Here is a 24238-nt window from a genome sequence, read left to right on the forward strand (position 1 = left end):
GATAACTGATAAGAACCTGCTGTATAAAAAAATAAAATTCAAAAATTCCAAAAAAAATCACCGCATAAATCAATATAAATGTCAACATAAATAACATATTCTTATGAAAAATAACTTTATTTGCCAAAACAAAAAATTTATAATAATCACTGCATTATTTTACATCTCTGCAAATCTCTTTAATGGCTGACTTAACTGAAGACAACTGCATTCTCATACTTGCTTCTGCATTCAATCTATTGTGACACATCATACATGGCCCCTGCAAAACTCCACTGTACACTCATGAGAGAACGAGAGTGAAAAAGGCAAAAAAAATCTTCATATTATAATAAAAACAGCCTTGGACTTCCCTGGTGGCACAGTGGTTAAGAATCTGCCTGCCAACGGAAGGGACACGGGTTTGAGCCCTAGTCCAGGAATATCCCACATGCTGTGGAGCAACTAAGCCCGTGCGCCACAACTACTGAGCCTGCACTCTAGAGCCCACGAGCCACAACTACTGAGCCCAAGTGCCTTAGAGCCTGTGGTCCACAACAAAGAGAAGCCACTGCAATGAGAAGGCCACGCACCGCAACAAAGAGTAGCCCCTGCTCGCCGCAACTAGAGAAAGCCCGCACAGCAACAAAGACCCAACGCAGTCAATCAATCAATCAATTAATTTTTAAAAAAAACCAGCCTTAACTCTGAGGAACCCTGAAAGGGAGTTGGGGACTACCAGTCCCTGACCTACTCTTTAAGAACCACTGTTGTAGAGTTAAACACACAGTATGGGGTTTTTTTGTTTGTTTGTTTGGACTGAGTGGGGTCTTCATCGTTGTGCGCGGGCTTTTCTCTAGTTGCAGAGAGCGGGGGCTACTCTTCGTTGAGGTGTGCGGGCTTCTCATTGAGGTGGCTTCTCTTGTTGCAGAGCACAGGCTCTAGGCGCGCGTGCTTCATTCATTGTGGCACACGGGGTCAGCAGTTGTGGCTTGTGGACTCTAGAGCGCAGGCTCAGCAGTTGTGGTGCACGGGCTTAGTTGCTCTAAGGCATGTGGGATCTTCCCGGACCAGGGCTCGAACCCGTGTCCCCTGCACTGGCAGGCAGATTCTTAACCACTGTGCCACCAGGGAAGTCCCAACAGAGTATGTTTTTAAACTATATTATTACTTGCTTAAAAACAAGATGTCAAAAATCTGGTTACTGTAGTTCATTCATTTACTGTATCTCTTTAAATTGACTTTTCTTAGAAACAATTTATCAATATTCAATCTTCCAAAAGAAATAAGTTAGCAAAAATACTAAGGAATCAGAACTGAAGGCATTTACCCCTCACTACAGAACAAACAGGTACAAATAATCTGATGCCACTTTATATCCAAAGTAGTTAGAAGTTAAAATTAGGGGAGTAAAAGTTAAAGCACTTTCTGACATTTCCTTACCAATGTCAAGATATTGGATAAGGTATCAATTATGTGTTTATAACCTTTACCCATAAGGATAAGTCAATAAGAAATTAAACGCTATTTGTATTAACCTCCTTCATATTTTTTATTTATATAAAAACAACTTTATCCGGTTAGATAATTACTGCATAGTCATAGTGAAAATCTGTAACCTTAGCGGAGTAAAAAAAAAAATTTTTTTTTTTAAATTTTACTTTAACTTAGGAGGAAAGAAAATTAAAAGTGAATTGAAGGGGGCTTCCCTGGTGGCGCAGTGATTACGAATCCGCCTGACAATGCAGGGGACACAGGTTTGAGCCCTGGTCCAGGAAGATCCCACGTGCCGCAGAGCAACTAAGCCCGTGTGCCACAACTACCGAGCCTGTGCTCTAGAGCCCACGTGCCAAGAGCCTGTGCTCGGCAACAAGAGAAGCCACCGCAATGAGAAGCCCACACACTGCAACGAAGAGCTGCCCCCGCTCACCGCACCTACAGAAAGCTCGCATGCAGCAACGAAGACCCAACACAGACAAAAATAAATTAATTAAATAAATTAATTTTTTTAAAAAAGTGAATTGAAGGAATAGCTGAACTTTGAGTATTGCTTCACACTAAGAAAGCTCCTAGGGACTTCCCTGGTGGTGCAGTGGTTAATAATCCACCTGCCAATGCAGGGGACACGGGTTCGAGCCCTGGTCTGGGAAGATCCCACGTGCTACAGAGCAACTAAGCCCGTGCACCACAACTGCTGAGCCTGTGTTGTAGAGCCCGCAAGCCACAACTACTGAAGCCTGTGTGCCAAAACTACAGAAGCTCACGCGCCTACAGCCCGTGCTCCACAACAAGAGAAGCCTGCACACTGCAACGAAGAGCAGCCCCCTGATCGCCACAACTAGAGAAAGCCTGTGCACAGCAATGAAAACCCAATGCAGCCATAAATAAATAAATAAATTTATTTTTAAAAAAACAAAGCTCCTACAAGATTCCTCTTTAAAAAAAAAAGAAAGAGGGCTTCCCTGGTGGCGCAGTGGTTGGGATTCCGCCTGCCGACGCAGGGGACGCGGGTTCATGCCCCGGTCTGGGAAGATCCCATATGCCGCGGAGCGGCTGGGCCTGTGAGCCATGGCCGCTGAGCCTGCGCGTCTGGATGACTGTGCTCTGCAACTGGAGAGGCCACAACAGTGAAAGGCCCGCATACCGCAAAAAAAAAAAAGAAAGAAAAGACAAAAATCTAAGAAAGGCATTCAGAGGTTGGTATCGTGCTTTATTAACTATTTAATTTTCAAGGTTAAAATATCTAGGTAAATTGTCACAGAAAACAAACTGATAACTAAACAAAAAATTAAAGAAAAAAAGGCAGTTTGAAACTTAAGCCTAGATCTAAAAGGATTCTAAAGAAATACAAAAAGGAAAAAGATCATCCCAAAGACATGTATATGCTAGAAAAGTGATACATCAATGGAGGAGGGAGACATTTCTAGGGGAATGAATTTGGTTTCACTGTTTCCAAAAGCACTGTTTCTTACCTTCTATCAATCCCTCATAAATCACATTATATTTCAAGTTCCTTTCACATTTGAATCGTTACTTCTCATTCAGCTCTCCCCACCACCTTTTCCAGAGTTTTTAATTGCTTTTTTTCCCCCTGTTGATCAGAAGAGATATACTTTAAATAACTATACTTCTGCGTTCTTGATCACATAGTAAGTACAGTGCTAATTACTTTCTTCTTGAGCATTCTGACTTCCTATTTCAACCTGGACAGACTGCATTCTGGGTCTTCTGTACAGACTGGGATTTCGATCTCAACTCTGAGCTGCTTCTGTTTCTTTTGTTCTCATGACTTCTTTCCTAGATTCTTTATTTGACTGAGTACATAAGTTTTTCAGAAAGTATGTCTGAATGTGGTCCACAGCTCAGCAGCATCAGCATCAACCTGGAATTTGTTAAAAATGCACATTCTCTGGAAACGAAAAGACTGTTGAAGAGATATCTGCATCCCCATATTCAAAGCAGCATTATTTACAATGGCCAAGAGATGGGAACAATCTAAGCGTCCATCAATGGATGAATGGATAAAGAAGTTCTGGAATATATATACATACCATGGATATTATTCAGCCATAAAAAGGGAGGAAATTCTGCCCTTTGTGACAACGTGGATGGATGCTGAGGGCATTATGCTAAGTGAAATAAATCAGACAGAGAAAGACAAGTACCACATGATCTCGTTTACAATATATGTAAAATGTAAAAAACAAACAAAACCCCAACCAAACTCAGAAAAAGAGATCAGATTTGTGGCTACAAGAGGCAGGGGGCAGAGGGAGGAGGAATTGGATGAAGGTGGTCAAAAGGTACAAACTTCCAGTCATAAGATAACTAAGTACTAGGGATATAAAGCACAACATGATAACTATAGTTAAGATTGCTATATGGTGAACATGAAAGTTAAGAGAGTAAATCCCTGGGCTTCCTTGGTGGCGCAGTGGTTGAGCGTCTGCCTGCCAATGCAGGGGACACGGGTTCGAGCCCTGGTCTGAGATCCCACATGCTGCGGAGCAACTGGGCCCGTGAGCCACAACTACTGAGCCTGCACGTCTGGAGCCTGTGCTCCGCAACAAGAGAGGCCGCGACAGTGAGAGGCCCACGCACCGCGATGAAGAGTGGCCCCCGCTTGCCGCAACTAGAGAAAGCCCTCGCACAGAAAGGAAGACCCAACACAGCCAAAAATAAATAAATGAAATTTAAAAAAAAAAAAAGAGAGAGTAAATCCTTGAGTTCTCATCACAAAGGAAAAAATATTCTTTTCTTTTTCTGTATATGAGATGACAGATATTAACTAAACTTGCTGTGGTTACCATTTCACAATCTATGTAGAGCTCAAATCATTGAGCTCTACACCTTAAACTTACACAGTGCTGCATGTCAATTATATCTCAATAAAACTGGGGGGCAAGGGGCATGCAAATTCTCAGGAGTGACCCCAGACCAACTGAATTAGAATTGGGAGGGGGGGAGCCATTTTTGTTTTAAGAAACCTTCAAGGTGATTCTAATGTACCCTATAGTCTGATAACCATTAGTGTGTAAGTTTTATTGGACCTTACTTGTCTAGGTTCCTAACCTGTTTGCAGATGAATAATCTATTTCCTTTTCCTCTGTCATTCAGAACCTAAGCAATACAGAGCTCAACACAACAGAAGGACTAAGTACTCCAACTAAGGAACAATGAGAAACCATGAAGTAATATATATATTATTAGGAATCTTTTCTTCCAAACAATCACTGACACTAAAAAAAATACATATCTAATACCATTTTTGGATTTTTTTTTGCTTTATTTTGTTTTTGGCTACTTTGAGTATAAAACCAGTATTTTATTTAAACAAGAATAAACTGGGTGAGTGTGCTGGGTCAATTTCTGAATTCCACCTCATAAACAATTTTGGTCCAATATCCATTAGTTACATGTACTTAGCAATCACTTAAAATGTGGTTAGTCCAAATTACAATGTGCTTACAAGTTCAAAGCACAATCAGATTTCAAAGATTTGTGCCAAAAAAAATGGTAAAATCGTTCATCAATAATATAAGACTGAGTACATGTTGAAATAATGTTAGTTTAAATAAAATGTGATTTTAACAAGTCAATTTCACCTCATTTTTTCCCCCTTTTATAAAAGAGGCTACTAGAAAATTTAGAATAACATATGTAGCTTACATTCTATTTCATATTCTGAGTCTCACTGAGGAGGAACTACTGAGAACAGTGCTCAATGTGCCAGAAGACCCCACTAAGCACCTGGGATCCAAACATATCTGTGCCTTTTAACAACTAGTCAGCAAAACCTTGGTACAATTTCACTGTTCAAAAAATGCTCTTCTGGGACTTCCCTGGTGGCACAGTGGTTGAGAGTCCGCCTGCTGATGCAGGGGACACGGGTTAGTGCCCCGGTCCAGGAGGATCCCACATGCCGCGGAGCGGCTGCGACCATGAGCCACGGCCGCTGGGCCTGCGCGTCCGGAGCCTGTGCTCCGCAGCGGGAGGGGCCACAGCAGTGAGAGGCCCGCGTACCGCAAAAAAAAAAAAAAAAAAAAAAAAATGCTCTTCTGAAAGTGGTAAAATCTTTATCCAACTATCAAACATTTACCAAACTCTTATTGTACAAATGAATGTAGATATGGTGAGGGAAGAGATTTAAATGTGGGTAGAAGACTGGACATGTCCACTGACAGATAAATGGATAAAAAAGATGTGGTGTATACACACATACACACACACACACACACAATGGAATACTACTCAGCCATTAAAAAGAATGAAATAATACCATTTGCAGCAACATGGATGGACCTAGAGATTATCATACTAAGGGAAGTAAATCAAGAAAGAGGAAGACAAATACAATATATAGCACTTATATGTGGAATCTAAAGTATGACACAAATGAACTTATCTACAAAACAGAAACAGACTCACAGACATAGAGAACAGACTGTGGCTGCCAAGGGGGAGGAGGGGGTGGGAGAGGGAAGTATTGGGAGTTTGGGATTAGCAGATATAAACTATTATATATAGAACAGGTAAACAACAAGGTCCTACTGTACAGCACAGGGAACTATATTCAATATTCTGTGACAAACCATAATGGAAAAAAATACGGGAACTTCCCTGGTGGTGCAGTGGTTAAGAATCCGCCTGCCGGGCTTCCCTGGTGGCACAGTGGTTGAGAGTCCACCTGCCGATGCAGGAAACACGGGTTCGTGCCCCGGTCTGGGAAGATCCCACATGCCGCGGAGCGGCTGGGCCCGTGAGCCATGGCTGCTGAGCCTATGCGTCTGGAGCCTGTGCTCCGCGATGGGAGAGGCTGCAACAGTGAGAGGCCCGTGTACCGCAAAAAAAAAAAAAAAAAAAAAAAAATCTGCCTGCCAATGCAGGGGACACGGGTTCGATCCCTGGTCCGGGAAGATCCCACATGCTGCAGGGCAACTAAGCCTGTGCGCCACAACTACTGAGCCTGCGTTCTAGAGACCACAAGCCACAACTACTGAGCCCACGCGACTAGAGCCCATGCTCTGCAACAAGAGAAGCCACCAGAATGAGAAGCCTGTGCAACGAAGAGTAGCCCCTGCTCACCGTAACTAGAGAAAGCCAGCACACGGCAACGAAGACCCAACGCAGCCAAAGGAAAAAGAATATGAAAAAGAATATATATAACTGAGTCACTCTGCTGTATAGCAGAAATTAACACACTGTAAATTAACTATACTTCAATAAAATTATAAAAAGAAAAAAAAAAAAAGACTGGACATGAAGGGCCAGAAAAGGCGGCAATGAACAGTCTACCAATCTGAAGTGATGATCAGGACCCCAATCAGCCCACAAAGTGCCAGTGAGAGAACAGCTGATTTCAGTCCTGTTTTTGGCTGCAAACCCTTGTTTGCAGAATACACCACATTATGACTTCTGCCTCCCCAAGGCAGAAGCTGGAATCACTGTCCCAACCTCTCCTGCAGCTAGAGTGCAGGCATGTGACCAAGGCTTCCCAAATTAGACACACTGCACGAAATCTGGACTCAAAATGGAGCAACATGAGGCAGCAGGAACCACAACCTCCATTTTCTGGTGAGAGTGGAAGATTGCGGCAGAAATGGAACAGGATGGCATAAATCCCATTGAGAGACTATGGTAGGACAAGGACCTGTGCCCAGGGGTGTGGCTGAAGGTCTTTGCCAAGGCAGGCTAGCAATGTGACCTGAGTCCTGTTCCTGGCTGTGCAGCCTCCAAGACACATTCTCTAAAACTCAAAACTCAGATGGATACAAAAGATATCAAAACAAGTTGAAAACTTTAAAATAGTATTTACCTTGGGAGAGAAAGATATACAGAGGGGTATTAGAGATCTGAACTGCATCTGTAACATTGTTTTTTTTTTTAAAAAAAAAAGCAAAAATGGCAAACTGCCAACACAGTAGGAATACTTGTTCTAAATATTTGTCTGGATACTTACTTTTCAAATGTTTGAAAAGCAAATGGGGCCCTAGGTATGAATGGCACTAATGAGGAGAAGGAGAGGAAGAAGAAAACAACAGTGGCTATTATTTATTTATTGAGGGCTTACTACGTGCTGTTTACTTAGGACTTAGCATTTTATGGAATCCTCAAAGTAACTACAACATAAATTCTTTTATTTCCATGACGTAGATAAGGAAACGGACTCAAAGTGGTTAAGTCACTTGTCTATAATGATATATCTAAAGAATCAGAGGCAGATCAAACTCATGTTTGTCTAAGGGCAATCTGGCTCTTGATTACCTCCTTCCTCACTCGCAGCAATTCTACACTGAGGTGAGAGGTTAGGGACTGACTGCCCCAGCACAGAGGGAATGTGCAACAGCAAAAAGAGGAAGAGGGACATAAGTTGGGATGACAAATGAGGAAGAAATGTACTTTGATCCACTGAAGGCTTGAGACCTTTACCTCTAGCAACAAAAGAATCAAGTGCTGAGAAATCTCCTTCCCCAAAGCATCCTTCACTTAGCAGGACCAGGCTGACGAACCAGCCTTGTAAGAAGCCTCAGTTCCTGCCTTATAGAAGTACAGAGAAGAAACAAGAAATTCTATGGGTGCTAAGTGAAACCGGACTCCTAGAATTCACCATCAGAGGGTCTTCTCTCTGGCATACACATTTAACTCCATGTGGATGCTTTAGGAAGTACCCAACTCAAGAGGGCTCTTGAAAGTGAAGTTCCAAATGAACCACCTTCACCTAGCTCAGGCAGACCTATCAACAACAGGAAACTTAGGCCTTCCTGGTATTGTACAAACTGTGAAGGTATTTACATGACAGCTCTTCCTTTTGCCTTAAGAAAGTGCCTCCCTATCTTAAATAAACATATGCTACTGTGATACTGTAATATAATTTTTGGTCTTTTCTCTGATTCTTGATCTGAGCTCTTAAGACCTTTGTGATTTCCTAAGTGCTAATATAAATGCTAGGACCATATTATTTTCTAATGAGGCAACTTTGCTGGGCTCCTGGATGAGGGCTGGTCACCTCAAAGACCAAGCCATAATAAGAAACTTGGTACTTTCAGCCCCACCCTCCATTCTCTGGAGAGGGAAGAAGGGCTAGAAATTGAGTTACTAATCAATCATACCTATATGATGTAGCTTCCATAAAAATCCCGAAAGTTTGGGGTTTAGGGAGTTCCTGGGTTGGTGAACACATTCACGTGCTGGGAGGGTGGTACACCCCAACTCCATGAGGACAGAGGCTACTGTGTTCACGACCCTTCAGAACCTCGCCCCATGTATCTCTTTATTTGGTTGTTCAACCGTATCCTTTATCATTTCCTTAATTATATAATAAACTGGTAAATGTGTTTCCCTGAGTTCTGTGAGCTTTTCTGGCAAATCATCAAACCCAAGGAGGGGTAGTGAGAACCACAATTTATAGCCAGTTAGTCAGAAGTACAGGTGAGATAACCTGGGACTTCCAACTAGTGTCGGAAGTGGGGGGCAGTCTTGTGAAACTGATCCCTTAACTTGCGGGGATCTGACGCTAACTCCAAGCAGATAGCGTTAGAACTGAATTGAATTATAGGTCAGCCAGCTGGTGTGAAGAATTGGTCATTGTGGGGGGAAAAAACACACATTTAGGGGCCAAAAGTGTGAGTGTGGTAGTAGCAGAGAGTAAACGGACACAGTGAGTTTTATTCAGACAGCTACTCTAATTAACTTCTGACACAGACCTTTGTCTCCCATCAATTCACTAACATTGTTCTAAGGATATTATTACTTTGTCAAATCTAACAAGCTACGTGGCTGCTTCTAGGCTGGAAAGATGAGAAATTCTTGGGGACAGAACAAACTCTCTGGGATGGCGACAGATGGTTTTAAAAAAGCAATCTAATTTTACCGCAATTTTTAAAAAAAGCAACTTAGAAAACTCTCTGCCTTCAAGGTAATAAATTGTTTTGAAATTTCAAATAACATTAATATAGGCATAATTTTACACTTATCAAAAGGGTTAGGTTGAAAAGCAATACTATGAGCCAAAGAGCCTTTTAACATTTGAATTGAGAAGGCAGGTCTGTTCAGCTCCATATTTCAGTGTACACGTCACCTCTCTAGTCTCATCCTTTCACTCAGTGCACTCTAGTTACACAGCCATTCTGCCGTTTTTCAAATAAGCAGGCTCCCACCTTAGGGCTTTCTGATTTGGAACGCTCTTTCCTCAGATAACCATATGGCTCATTCACCAGCTCTCTTTGGTCTTAACTCAAAAGTCACCAGCATATTAAGGCTTACCCTGGCCACCCCCATCTGCTTTGTTTTTCTCCTTTGCATTTATCACTATATAACAAGATTTTTAAAAATCTTATGTATCATCTAACCCCTCCCAGCTATAATGTATGTTCCACAAGGTCAGGGAGCTTTCTGTCTTGTTCAATGCTGTACCTAAACATCTAGCAAAGGGCTTCATACATAAACACAAACATATGGAGATGTCTGGGACAGGGGAAAAAAGGTTAAGAATCATTGTCCTGTACAAGTTCAAAGCAAAATATTCCCAAGCAACATTTTTTTTTAATTACAAAAGTAGTTCATGTTTAATAAAAAAAAAAAATTCAAGCACTTCTCCTTAGTACCCCACTACACCGCCCAATTACTGTTTTGGGCTTTATTACTACTATTTAAGGACCACTACATTCTACATATGTTAAAAGCCAGTGATACTAAACTGGTTTTGACACTCTATAATCTGTTAAACATCCTGCTCTGTCAATATACACAGATCTACCTCATTCTTCTGGCTGCACAGGACAACATACTACAGTTGTATCATTATTTGCCATTTCCCTTACTGAAAGATTGACTTGTTTCCAGTGTTACTACTATAAGCAACGTGGCAGTGAATATCCTTATATATCCTTATATACACATTTATCTGTGAACACAAATGCAAGGCCAAAGGTACGCAACAAGTGTTGCCAAATTCAATCTCAAGAAAATCACACTAATTTATCCTCTTATACGCTTGCTACCCTGGGTGAAATCTTTATAACTGTCTTCCTACCTAATAAATAAAACATATTTCATTTTAAAAACTTACACTTCCATAATCACCAGAAGCATGAAGCATCTTTTGACATACTTACTAGCACAATCTGTATTTCCTCCCCCATGAACGATCTATTTATACCTTTGTTCATTTTTCCACTAGATCATTTTTTTTTCCTATTTTTTAAGTTCCTTGTGTATTAGAAACACTAGTTAGGAGCACAGGCTTGAGTTAAGACAGCTTGGGTGCAAACGCTAGCTATCAGAAGATGAGTTAACCTCCCTATACCTCACGTGCTATTTTTAGTTTCAAAAATTATACCTTTAGGACTTCCCTGGTGGCACAGTGGTTAAGAATCCATCTGCCAATGCAGGGGACAGGGGTTCGAGCCCTGGTCCGGGAAGATCCCACATGCCCGTGCGCCACAACTATTGAGCCTGTGCTCTAGAGCCCGCGCACCATAACTACTGAAGCCTGTATGCCCTACAGCCCGTGCTCCACAAGACAAGCCACCGCAATGAGAAGCCCGCGCACTGCAATGAACAGTAGGCCCCACTCACCGCAACTAGAGAAAGCCCGCGCACAGCAAGGAAGACCCAATGCAGCCAAAAAGAAATAAATAAAATTTTAAAAAAAATTATACCTTTAAAGAAAGAATATACAGACCTATAAAACAGATCAAGAAACATGTGTATAAAATAATTGTAACTGCTAGGCCCATATTTTCTGTCACTCAGAAAACGTTTTTCCGAAGTCTTATATAAAGTTGTATCTTTAGCCATATATTTATCGATATTGTCTGGCTTATGATTTTTTTTTAAAACAAGTTTTTATTGTATTTAAGACACTTAGGTTTTTGTTTTTGGCCACGCTGCGCAACTTGCAGGATCCCCACCAGGGACTGAACCTGGGTCCCCTGCACTGGAAGCGCCAAGTCCGAATCACTGGACTGCCAGGGAATTTCCTGGCTTATGATTTTGATAGCTTTAGATTTATTAACATTGTCAACTTTCATGTAATATTAATAACAACTTAAAATCTTTATTTAAATTAAATCTACAAAGCCAACTTTTAGAAAAATTAAATTCCATTTGGCTTAAGCCAGTTATTATGAAAATATATTTGTCTTAAAATTTTTTTAAATTTATGAAACGGAAAGAAAAATTAGTCTCAGGAAAGGTAAGCTAGGCTTAACTAACCTTTGGTCCACGAATGCTTGGCTAAAAGGTCTTTTTTTTTTTTTTTTCCAGCCACGCTACGCGGCTTGTGGGAGCTTAATTTCCTGACTAGGGATCAAACCTGGGCCCTTGGCAGTGAAAGTGTGGAGTCCTAACCACTGGACCGCCAGGGAATTCCCTAAAAGGTCATTTTTAATTTTAAATAAAGGGGATAAAAACTACTCTTGCACATATCATATACCACAAACCATATCTCGGCAACTTGTACGGTAGAAATTTGTGGTAAGATTTTTTAGAACTACTTGAATAAAGCAAAAAAAAAAAAAACCCTCAACTAGGAAATTTTTTTTTAAAGGAAAAAAATGAGGTTTCCTCTATCTACACAAATAACTTGAATTAAAATTGATAACCTGTGTGGGAAAGGGAACCACACATAAAAAGTAGCCTATTCCCTGGTGGCGCAGTGGTTGAGAGTCCACCTGCCGACGCAGGGGACGCGGGTTTGTGCCCCGGTCTGGGAAGATCCCACGTGCCGCGGAGCGGCTGGGCCCATGAGCCATGGCCGCTGAGCCTGCGCGTCCGGAGCCTGTGCTCCGCAATGGGAGAGACCACAACAGTCAGAGGCCCGTGTACCGCAAAAGCAAAAAAACAAAAAAAACCAACAAAAAAAGTAGCCTAACAGGTTGGCTAAAATGTAGATCTATAGAAAAAAAATATGATTCTTACCAAAAGAGCACTGATAATTATTATTGAATTATTATACCACTTGCTGATCAAGCTAACATTCCATGGGCTGTAAATATAGTAATTTTTATGCAGGGGTCCCCTGAGACCTGAAAATAGTTCAAAGATTCTTTCAGGGTAAAAAAAGATTGGGAAAAGCTATCTCAGAGTTTACTTCTTTCCTTAGGAAGGCTTTCCACAACGTAAAATTACAAAAATTTTCTATACTGCCTTTTCATAGTTCATTGTTTTCTTGTTATCTGACCTTTAACCCATCTGGACCTTATCTGTATTATAAGAGGTATCTATTTCCAAAAGAGGAGTAGACTGCCTTACTGCACTAATGGAATACATCCTTTCCTCACTGATCAGCAGAGCCATTTTCATCCTATACCTGGTATCTACTCATAATATATGCAGACACATGAGTGTGTATATGTTTTAAAGTCCTTGGTCAACTCCCAACACATGGGTCCCCAGAGGAGCCTTCTACTCTTTGTATTCTTTACTTCTCGGATTAGGGGACCCTGAGAACTGCTCCACCTTTCCTAAAAGTTTCTCTCTTAGAGGAATTCCTCTATCACCTGATTCTATTTGCTTTCTCTCTTGCAGCAATTCCTCAGATTTACTGGGTTTAAAAAAAAAAAATCATTCCCTATTTATTATTTTTAGTGAAGTTTAGCTGCTGTACAATTTTATAAGTTACAGGTGTAAAATATAGTGATTCACAATTTTTTTTTTTTTTTTTTTTTTTGCGGTACACGGGCCTCTCACTGTTGTGGCCTCTCCCGTTGTGGAGCTCTCCCGTTGTGGCCTCTCCCGTTGCGGGCTTCCCCACCAGGGAAGCCCCATGATTCACAATTTTTAAAGGTTAAGATTTAGTGGTTTTTTGATGGCATTTTCTTTTTCCCAGCACTGCTAGAAAAAAAAATTTTTTAAGTATCTTTTCAGTTACTGAGGATGGGAAAATATGTGTTCTTATGAGTCCACCATATTGAACCTATCTCATGGATTTATTATTTTATTTTTTCTTCCATTTACAAGTGGTTTGGGAAAAATGATGATACTAATAGGTGATCTCAATTAGCTATCTTGAACGTAAAGTCTCAAAAAAACACTTTAAACTCAAATCCCAAACTAGTTTAATCTTACGAAAAAGAAGATCCAAGCAGTAAAAAAAAGAAAAGTTTCTTCAACTGAAGTCAGGCCTTATCTTTGTGCCTTTCCTGTACCCCTCCTTCCTTATAGAGACTGTAATAAACAACTGCATCCCTCCATATGCCAGATGCTTTCTTGTTATCTCAGTCTCACTAAATAGTATTATCCCTACTGACAGATGAAAAAATTAGCACTAAAAAGATTAAGAAAATATCAAGAAATAAAACGTCAGATCAAATTTAAATCCAGGGGGCTTCCCTGGTGGCGCAGTGGTTGAGAGTCCGCCTGCCGATGCTGGGGACACAGGTTCGTGCCCCGGTCCGGGAAGATCCCACATGCCATGGAGCTGCTAGGCCCGTGAGCCATGGCCGCTGAGCCTGCGTGTCCAGAGCCTGTGCTCCTCAACGGGAGAGGCCACAACAGTGAGAGGCCCGCGTACCGCAAAAAAAAAAAAAAAAAATTTAAACCCAGGAATGCAACTCCAAAGCCCAGGTCCTTCCAATATACTCACCTACACTGCTAAGGGGCAAAACCTTCTACCTCACCAAACGTACCTCTTCACACTCTTGCCTCTCCATCATGTTCTACTCCCTTTCCTATTCTCTTGGTGGAAGTCATGGAGGGCAAAGTGAAATGCAACCACAATAGACAGTAGCAAGAAAGCAGCATTTGTGACTGTAGGATAGTTTTAGTTTCACATAAGGACCCCTAAAGAGGAAAACTTACCTTCTCGGCAAATGTATGAAGTTTCTCCTCTTTCAGTAAGCATATTATCAATTAGCATTATTTCTTGAGGCTTATAAATATCAAATGAAGGCCTAGAAATTTACAGGTGACGTTGAGTCATGGAACCATACAACTACATGAATAAGAGCCTTTCCATTTAAAAAAAAAGTTCCAAATATCATGCTTTTAGTAATGAGGTAAGATTAGCCCTCCTATGTTCTTGATCTGCTCAGGGTGACACAGACAGAAGGGGAGCTTCAGTCACACACAGTGTGACACATCCAAATCCAGTCCCAAAAGACCTCTTAATTTCTATACTGTTCAGTTCTCCAAAGCAAATGGCAAGTATCTGTAGCCTCTTAAGTTTACAGTAGTTGCAAATATTTTTAGTCTATGTTAACTATGAAAGCCCTTGTGTAAGATAAAATGTTTCAAAAAAAACAGAACACTCCCCTTGGTGAAAATAATCTCTGACATCTGTATATAGACGTGATGCTCTACTAACCAAAACCCTGATGGCAAATAAAGTCTATTCAATAGGATGCACCAACACTTATCTCCCTTTTACCTGAACCTGCTGTGGCTGTTGAACCTGGATCTGCTGTTCTTGCTGGGTTTGTGGCTGAACACTGGTGGTGACTGGACAGGCAAGTTCAAGCAAAGACCCGGCCACTTCGGTGCTGTCTGTGTAAATGCAGTTCCCACCCTGTTGGTACACCATGGTAGTGGTGGCCGTCTGCTGGAACTCCTGAAGGGCTTCTGGCCCCTTAGAGGCTAGCGAGTCCAGAAATTCCTTCATCCTGTGTTGCGGGACAGACCGCGCCTTCACTCGGATGTACTCTTCAAAGGAGATGGTGTTCTCCAGAGAATTATTCATATTGCAGAGTCCTTAGGGTTCCTAGAAATAAAATAAATGGACAGAAGTCAAAACTATGCCACTGTTTTAACATACTGAAATGCACAGAGCAATCACTCTTGCATCAGTGTGGAATATTCAGGGCACTTGTATACATCTGGAATCCAAAGTAAGATTTTATTAAATAACCTTATTTTTTTTCAGTTAATGGCATCTGAAAATTGTTTCCACAAACATTTCTTAAATCAAACTATCACACTGAAAACAAAAAACAAAAGCATGTGTCACAGTAATGGATGAAACGAGCTGCAAATACACTCTCCACCCAGCACTAGGCCAATCCCATCTTCTCTGCAGAGCCAAGCACTGGACAATAAAAGTCACATGCAACACTGCTCTGTGACCATCAGAGAGGACTACCAAGGAAGGTAGGAGCCAGGATTCCTACCAACATGTTCTATTTCCACTGCCAACTATGTTTTACAGTGAAGGGACACGTATGCCACCTAGCTGTGGCAAGATCCTGGAGACAAGGGATGTGTTCATTTCCAACCAGAAACACCAAAAATCCCATTTGCTATATATACTGCTCACATTCTTTTGCTGCATAGCTTACTGGTTAAAAGCATGGATTTTGGAGCCAGGCTTCCTGGGTTTAAAACCCAGCTCGAGGGCTTCCCTGGTGGCACAGAGGTTAAGAATCTGCCTGCCAATGCAGGAGACACAGGTTCGAGCCCTGGTCTGGGAAGATCCCACATGCCACGGAGCAACTAAACCCGTGCACCACAGCTGCTGAGCCTGCACTCTAGAGCCCGTGAGCCACAACTACTGAAGCCCACGTGCCACAACTACTGAGGCCCGCGCGCCTGGAGCATGTGCTCTGCAACAAGGGAAGCCACCGCAATGAGAAGCCCGCGCACCACAACAAAGAGTAGCCCTCACTTGCCGCAACTAGAGAAAGCCGGCACGCAGCAACAAAGACCCAACGCAGCCAAAAATAAAAATAAATAAAATAAATTTATTTAAAAAAAAAACCAGCTGGAACTCTCCTTTGCTGTGTTACCCTGGACAAGTCAGTTAACTTTAGTTTTGTCTATAAAATAGGAATTAAAATAGCATTTACGTCGAAAAGTTGACTTGAGAATTAAATATATGTAAAGCACTTAGAAAAGTACCTGACATATATACAGTGCCACATAATTATTAACTAATTCTATTAAAGGTAAGTGGGGGGAGAAAATTGAATAGTACCTTAAATAACTAGGTCACTTCAAAAATCAATTCTGCAAGATTTTCGTCAGGGTATTTACCTTAAGAATTAATCTGGGGACTTCCCTGGTGGCGCAGTGGTTAAGGATCCTCCTGCTAATGCAGGGGACAGGGGTTCGAGCCCTGGTCCGGGAAGATCCCACATGCCTTGGAGCAAATAAGCCCATGCGCCACAACTACTGAGCCTGTGCTCTAGAGCCTGAGAGCTACAACTACTGAGCCCACGTGCTGCAACTACTGAAGCCCCTGTGCCTAGAGCCCGTGCTCTGCAACAAGAGAAGCCATCGCAATGAGAAGCCCGCGCATCGCAACAAAGAATAGCCCCTGTAACTAGAGAAAGCCCACGCGCAGCAATGAAGACGCAACGCGGCCGAAAAAAGATAAATAAAATAAAAACTTAAAAAAAAAAGAATTAATCTGCAAGGGTGGATAGTAGCTCTCAATCACCTGGGAGACAACCATGCGATCTATCCATGAACTGCTGAGTGCCCTGTCACTGCTGCTTTCATACCATACTCTCTTGACCAGTACCACCTCCAGGACAAAAGCAATGGCAGGATATGAAAGTAACACAAACCAAGTGAAACTCTTTGCCAAAAAAAGACTCTCAGTCAATCTCAAATGTCTAGAAAAGTGATTTGTTTCCTTGAGCCATCTGACTAGAAATAGAAATATCAGTCTCTCTTTCACTGCCCAGATGTTGTCTTCTGTTAACAGATATAAGGTGTGTGTGTAATCATATATCTTCCACCTGGCTCTAAATTCTAGTAGACAGGACTGTGTCCTGGTCCTCTCTGAATGGCTGATACATGTAGATACTTTGTATATATCTGTTGCACTTGGAATTCAACGTGGAACAAAAAGGATTATGACTCTGTTCCTGTAACATCTATAACTTACAACCATAAAATGTTATGCTTTTCCCTCCTAAATAGTTAATCTATACCCTGGGGGGGGGGGGGAAGCCCTATATATCCAGGGCAAGAGACTAAAGGAAAAATATGAACCTTACTGCTATTAATTTACTGACACCAGCAATATTTCTGTGGCAGGCTGTTTAAGTATAGTATACAAATTATATTCAGGTACTTTCAAAGAGAATAGACCCAGCAATAAACCTTTTATTATGATGCCCATAATATACTGTAAATATATTTCTCCATAAATAAAGAATACTACATATACCTTATCCTGTCTAAAATGCCTAGACCACTACTCTCGGGAAAGCCTCCACCTCTTAGGAAACCCCCAAGCACCAAGAGAGTACAGAGAAAGGCAAGTACAGGTCAGGGGAGTGAGTGCAAGGTGAAGCTGCTGCTGATGGCCTCTTGTCTTTGGAAATTTAACACTTGTTTGTCCCTCTGTCGCCTCTCTTCTAACCATCTCCCTTGCCCAGTTCTCCCTTCTCTCCGTTGCAGAGGCTCTCAGTTATCTTTCTCAGGACAGAAAATTAGAAGGCCTTCTATGAGACTTCAAGATTAAGCTATCAATGATATCCATGGCACATAGAGTAGGAGGAGCATCAAGGACAAGCACTTCATACTCAGAGCAGGCCACTCCAGCATAGGTGACCAACAAACAGTCACTAACCACACTGGCACAGAATGTGTCAAAGCTTCCCTCTGATAACAGCATCACAATTGAAATTTCCCTCTTAAGGAAGCACCTCTCATAATATAGACCCACTAATAATACAAAGTTCACAATATGTGATTCTAATATCCAATTACATGCACCCTTTTGCTCATAAGGGACAAAGGAGAGATTGTGTGAACAACCATTAACCAGTTCTCTACCACGTTGGCACATATTTCAGTTTTTCACCTCCATTATAGAAGAGCCGAGGGCACCTGAAATTTACACTTCCCCAAATTAATTTTCTTCAATAATTAGTTGCATTCATGTAAAATACTTAGAGATTGCTTGAATTTTGTCTGTGCTAGAATCGTAGCTACTGTATCAAAGCAATTTTTTAAAAAGTATAGAGAATCATGCAAATCATGCAAAAAAAAAACCAAAAAACTTTTTCTGCTTCAAATCTGGGAGAAGATAAATATGACCAAGCACAAATACAAAGAAACACTGCAAGTTAAGTTTACAGAACCAGAAAACCTTCACACAAATATTGCTCGGTAAAGGCAGTCCACAGAATCTTCCTAGTGACCTTATTTCCCTTCACTCTTTTAAGTTTCAGTAATCAAGGAGGCTTAAGCCTCATCTGAAGTCTGATATTAAGTACAAAGCAGAATTATACCAATTTTTCTTCCTAGAAACAAGCTTTCTTCAGTCTTCAGTGTAGAATTCCACCTAGTTTTTTTGGGGGGGAGCGGTCGTCTTTGTTTTTTTTGGTGGGGAGGGTAAAAGTAACACATCCACTTTCTTAGAAAAACTGTTCAAATAATAGAGCAAGGTATAAAATGAAAAGTAAAAACAGCTAAGTAGGGGCTTCCCTGGTGGCGCAGTGGTTAAGGATCTGCCTGCCAGTGCAAGGGACACAGTTTCGAGCCCTGGCCCGGGAAGATCCCACATGCCGTGGAGCAACTAAGCCCGTGCGCCACAACTACTGAGCCTGAGCTCTAGAGCCCGCAAGCCACAACTACTGAGCCCACGTGCCACAACTACTGAAACCTGCGCACCTAGAGCCCATGCTCCACAACAAGACAAGACACGACAATGAGAAGCCCACGCACCGCAACGAAGAGTAGCCCCCGCTCACTGCAACTAGAGAAAGCCCGCGCACAGCAACAAAGACCCAACAGAGCCAAAAATAAATTAATTAATTAATTAACAAAACAAAACACCTAAGTATGCTGTGACCTCTGGTTCTTTTTTTTTTTTAAGGAAGGAGGGGGTTTTATAAGTGGCCAAAAATTGTGAAAGACTGCAAGACAACCCTCACTTTTTTCTTATAGCACAGTTCAGAATGTTAATGTTTAAATTAAATGTTTAAAATTCCTCTCTAAAATTTTAAACCACTTTCTCCAAATTAAGAACGTAAGTGAACCATAAAGAGGGAAAATCCTCCTCTATTAAAAGAAGGTTTCATATGTTCTAACAGAAAAAACACAATTTAACTGACTTTTAAAAATCTACCTAAATATTTCAAAGTAACTGTTTATGCTTCCCTGAATTAACTAACTCCCAGTTTTAAGTACTACTTTTATTTTTTTTAAACATCTTTATTGGAGTATAATTGCTTTACAATGGTGTGTTAGTTTCTGCTTTATAACAAAGTGAATCAGCTATACATATACATATGCTCCCATATCTCTTCCCTCTTGCGTCTCCCTCCCTCCCACCCCTCTAGGTGGTCACAAAGCACCTAGCTAATCCTCCCTGTGCTAAGCGGCTGCTTCCCACTAGCTATCTATTTTACGTTTGGTAGTGTATATATGTTGTCCATGCCACTCTCTCACTTTGTCCCAGCTTACCCTTCCCCCTCCCCGTATCCTCAAGTCCATTCTCTAGTAGGTCTGTCTGCACCTTTATTCCCATCTTACCCCTAGGTTCTTCTGACCATTTTTTTTTCTTTTTTTTTTAGATTCCATATATATGTGTTAGCATACAGTATTTGTTTTTCTCTTTCTGATCTACCAATTTTAAATATTGGTCTGTCCTCTAGGAAAGGTGTTAGGGCATTTAAATCGCCTTCCTCTCATTAACCCCTGCCAATCGTATTTTAATTTTTGTCATGATCAGTTTCATAGCTTTAAACCTCTAGTTGTAGGCACACTAATTTTATAGTATCTCTGGACTTCCCACCATGTAAGATAAGGAAATTAAAGTTCCATGCCCTCTATTTTTGACAAGCATTTAGCTAAGTGAGTATAGCTTCTGTTTAATCAATCTTTTAGTTTTAACAACACAGCATTTCATACCAAATCAAACTCAGAACTTTTTTTTTTTTTTTTTAAATCAAGGTTCCAGGACTTCCCTGGTAAGTCCAGTGGGTAAGACTCCACGCTCCCAATGCAGGGGGCCGGTGATCGACCAGGGGTCGTCGGGGAACTAGATCACACACGCATGCCGCAACTAAACAACTAAGAGTCCGCGTGCTGCAACTAAGACCTGGCGCAGCCAAAAAGAAAAATAATCTTTAAAAAATCAAGGTTCCAAAGATGATAAAAACAATTCTGCTCCAAATAAATCCTACCTGTCAGTACTTCTAGAATACTACATTCAAAACAGTCACTACAAGAATAGTCCAAATATAAATTTATTTCCTGAGCAGAATGGCAAATAGGATGGATATTCAGTTCTCAGAAAGAATGGAATAAAAGCTTGGAAAAGTATCTGCTATAAAGCCCCAAAGTTCATTCTTTAAGTTTTCATCAAAAAAAGAAAAGACCACACACCTTTAAGTAGGGAAAATTCTATAAAACTTAGAAAACATTGATAAAGGTTCATACACAGGTTCACTATATTCTCCTCTGTTCTTATGAAAATATTTGAAATATCCTATGACAAAATCACCTTTTGGTTTATAGCTAGCCATGTATTTTAAGTAGTTGAGACTCCAAAGTTATAAAACCTTCTGCAGTGCTCCAACCTTACAGTCTACTGTTGGCTCTAAGCAGAAGCTACTGCTACCCAATTCCCATTGCTTTTTCCTTTCACTAAGCCCCCAAGAGGTTCTTCACTGACTGTACAAGTCCACAGAATCATCTGAGAACCACTAAATCAGAGGAAGCTAAATATTAACAAATAATGAATTCAATGGAGAACTTAAAAAATATATAACGGAAAAGGCCAATTTGAAAGAATATTCCAATCTGCTCATTTATACACAAGGCTTCATTTCTTGTTCTTTTAACCTGCTCACTTGGCAGTATCTACCAGACTGACACATCCCAATAATGAAAGCACACTAAGTCAGCATTTGACCTGACACAAAAGTGCTGCCGGAGGGGGGCGGGAAGCTTCAGACATACATTTAAATATGTGAGACCAGTCAGTGAGTAAAAGACAACACTGAGAAAAATTAAACATATTCTCAATAGTGGTGATACGTTCTTCCTTTGCTTTTATGCTCAGAAAAAGTCTGCCTTTACCATAAACTCATTCACTTACAATTTTTAAATTTACAATGTAATTATTTATACTATGCTTTGATCCATTTAGAATTTATTTTGCATAGTGTGAGGTAAAAGCCTAATTTTATTTCCAAAGACCCAACAACCCTGTATCATTTACTGAATTACTGAAATTTCTTTGCCCGCTGATTTAAAATGCCACTGATTGTATATCAAATTCATATAAAGAAGGTCTGCTTCCCAGCTTTTTCTGTGATTCCACAGATCCTTCTGTAATACAGTAACTTAAAAAAAAAAAAAGCATGTTAATACCTAGAAGATCCACCTTCCCCCAACAAAACGTTTGGTTTTAAAATAAAAAAAAATTAGTGACACAGAAGACACATTACGTGGGAAAGGGGAGGCCAATACAATTGTATTTATATATCCCAGTATGGTTTAATTATGTACCCAAGAAAAAAAACTGGCATAACAGCAGTTATGCCTGGGTAGTATGGAATAACAGAGGACTTAAATTTCTTCCTGTTTAATACACTCCTGTATTTTCTGCAATTTGTATTAAACCAAAAAGAGAGTTAAAAAGTAATCCTTTTTGCATAGTGGTTATACCACAATAACAGTCAGTAACAGACACACAAACAATTCAGGTTGTTCATAGTTTGATTTTTCCCTCAAAATCTGAAATTCTGAAAGACAAAACCATCAAGCAACAGAAGCTTGCATAATAATAAAGGCTGTTAAATTCAAGATGTTGCTCACCAGATACATAAGGCTGAGCCTTGGTAACAGAGAAAGAAAAATGGATAAACTTAATGAAACTACACTCTATAACCCCCAAACAAAGAAGATTCTTAATTAGCCCCAAGTCAAAGACTCAGTGAGGAGCATTAAGTAAACTGATGAACTAAAATACTTCTCAAAAACATGAAGCTGGAGGGATAGTTGAGTACTCCCAATTTCCGGGAATCAGAAATGGAGGGGAAAACACTCTGGGGCTCTTTGGGGTGGAGTCTGTAGCCAAGCATTTGCTTCTGAATACTTCAAGCATAGCTGCTTTGCGAAACAATAGACAAACCAACCCCCCCACCAACAGACCTAGGAAATTTTCACTACAACCGCACACATTTTTACTGGTTATTTCCCCTGTACTTCCTTCTACTGGAGCTTAGCACAGTGCCTGACAAAGAGCAGGCCCTCAGTATACCAAAGTTATCATTATTCTAATTATTTTATCTCTAGTACACAAGAGGAAAAGGTTACTCCAAAACAACAATCTATTACATTTCTGTTTGCTAATTTTTTCCTATTTCAGTACTAAGGGAAGGCCTAAGTACTCAGGGGAGTCATCCCTTCTTGGGTCCCCTCGAATCTGCTACCTCTTCCCGGCCCCCATGCAACTCTGCAGGGTGGGTCTTGAATATGTGATGAACTAAGAGAAGCCATTCGGAGCTGCCTCAGAGCCCTACCTCTTCCTGTTTACCCAATGGTCAAGCTCTTGGGACCCTCTTAAGGCTCACATCTACTAGCAATGGTTCCTCATAGCTTAGTTCTGGTTTGAAGAACACATTCACATGAAAAAAACATCAATTTCCATTTTAAGGAGTCACAGTCACATTTGTCCTAATTAACATAAGGAGTCATTTCAAAGAAGCAGATGGGGAGAAAACAGTTCTATTCTTAAAGATACTAACCCACCACACGGTTTGTGATAGAAATTATCCCATTAGGACATCCATCTGCCCCATGCCTTCACAAGACAGAAAAGTCCCTGATATAGGGGCATCTTCACCATGGTTCTATTTCTGGACAATACACTTTCAACCAGAAACTTAAACTCATATTCCTATCAATAACTGATGAGCTGTAACCTGGCACAACTGTTTGCATTATCTAGTGAAGTTTGAAAACGTCCATTCCATATGACCCAGCAAATTCTATCCCTATATGTACATGACACACACCTATACAAATGTACTTAACCAAGAATGTTCATAGTAGCATTGTTAATAGCCCCAAACTGGAAGGAATCTAGATGTCTATCAATAATAGTGAATAAATTATGGTTTGTTCAAACAGCAGACTACTATACAGAAATTGGAATGAATGAACTACAGCTGCACACAACGTGGATGAATGTCACAAGCACAATGCTAGAATAAGATACAAAACAGCATGACTCCATTTATATAAAATTCAAAATTAAATAAAACTAGGTTGTTGAGGGATACGAAGGTAGTAATAAGAAAAACAAAGAACATGATTATCACAGAATTCAGAATAGTCATTGTCTCTAGGGAATGAGAAGCTGTAACCAGGAAGGGACCCATGAAGTGTTCAGAAGTGCTGGCATTGTTCTATTTCTTGAAGAGGTGCTAGTTACACAGTGGTTCACTTTATAATTTTTCATTAAATTGTATACAGATCTACTGAATTAATATGTATAGATAGATATTTCAAACGCACATGCAAAAAAGAGCTTTCTGACACACTCCACCAGCTCTACCTACAGTTTTGCCCTACCCTAAAGTGTGACAACAAAGGACCATTCTTTTCCCCTTTTCAGCAAAGCAAGGGGTTAATCTATCATTTCTTCATGCAGCTACAATTAGAAATCACAATCCAATGTGACAATTAGGAAAAAACTAGTGGAGCATTTAAGTGAAGTCTGGAAAGGACTTAAAACCTCTGGAACAAAATGCAGGGCAACCACCTACAAAGAAATTGAAAAGAACAGGTGTTCATATAACACTTCATTCTGAGGCTGAGGAATAAAAGACCATTACAGATAAACGGTGGTCAT

General features: G+C 40.6%; 1 protein-coding gene across 2 annotated transcripts in view; it reads right to left on the reverse strand.

Moving 5' to 3' along the window:
- Positions 1 to 24238, reverse strand: part of QRICH1 (glutamine rich 1) — a 54842-nt gene that overhangs the window by 27811 nt on the left and 2793 nt on the right. For both annotated transcript variants that reach the window (XM_060022459.1, XM_060022460.1), the window contains exon 2: positions 14849 to 15178. In XM_060022459.1, the coding sequence (XP_059878442.1) occupies positions 14849 to 15157 (309 nt within the window). In that variant the 5' untranslated portion in view covers positions 15158 to 15178. The remainder of the gene's footprint in view (positions 1 to 14848; positions 15179 to 24238) is intronic.

This window comes from Delphinus delphis, chromosome 10 (assembly GCF_949987515.2).
Source record: "Delphinus delphis chromosome 10, mDelDel1.2, whole genome shotgun sequence".
Taxonomy (NCBI): Eukaryota; Metazoa; Chordata; class Mammalia; order Artiodactyla; family Delphinidae; genus Delphinus; species Delphinus delphis.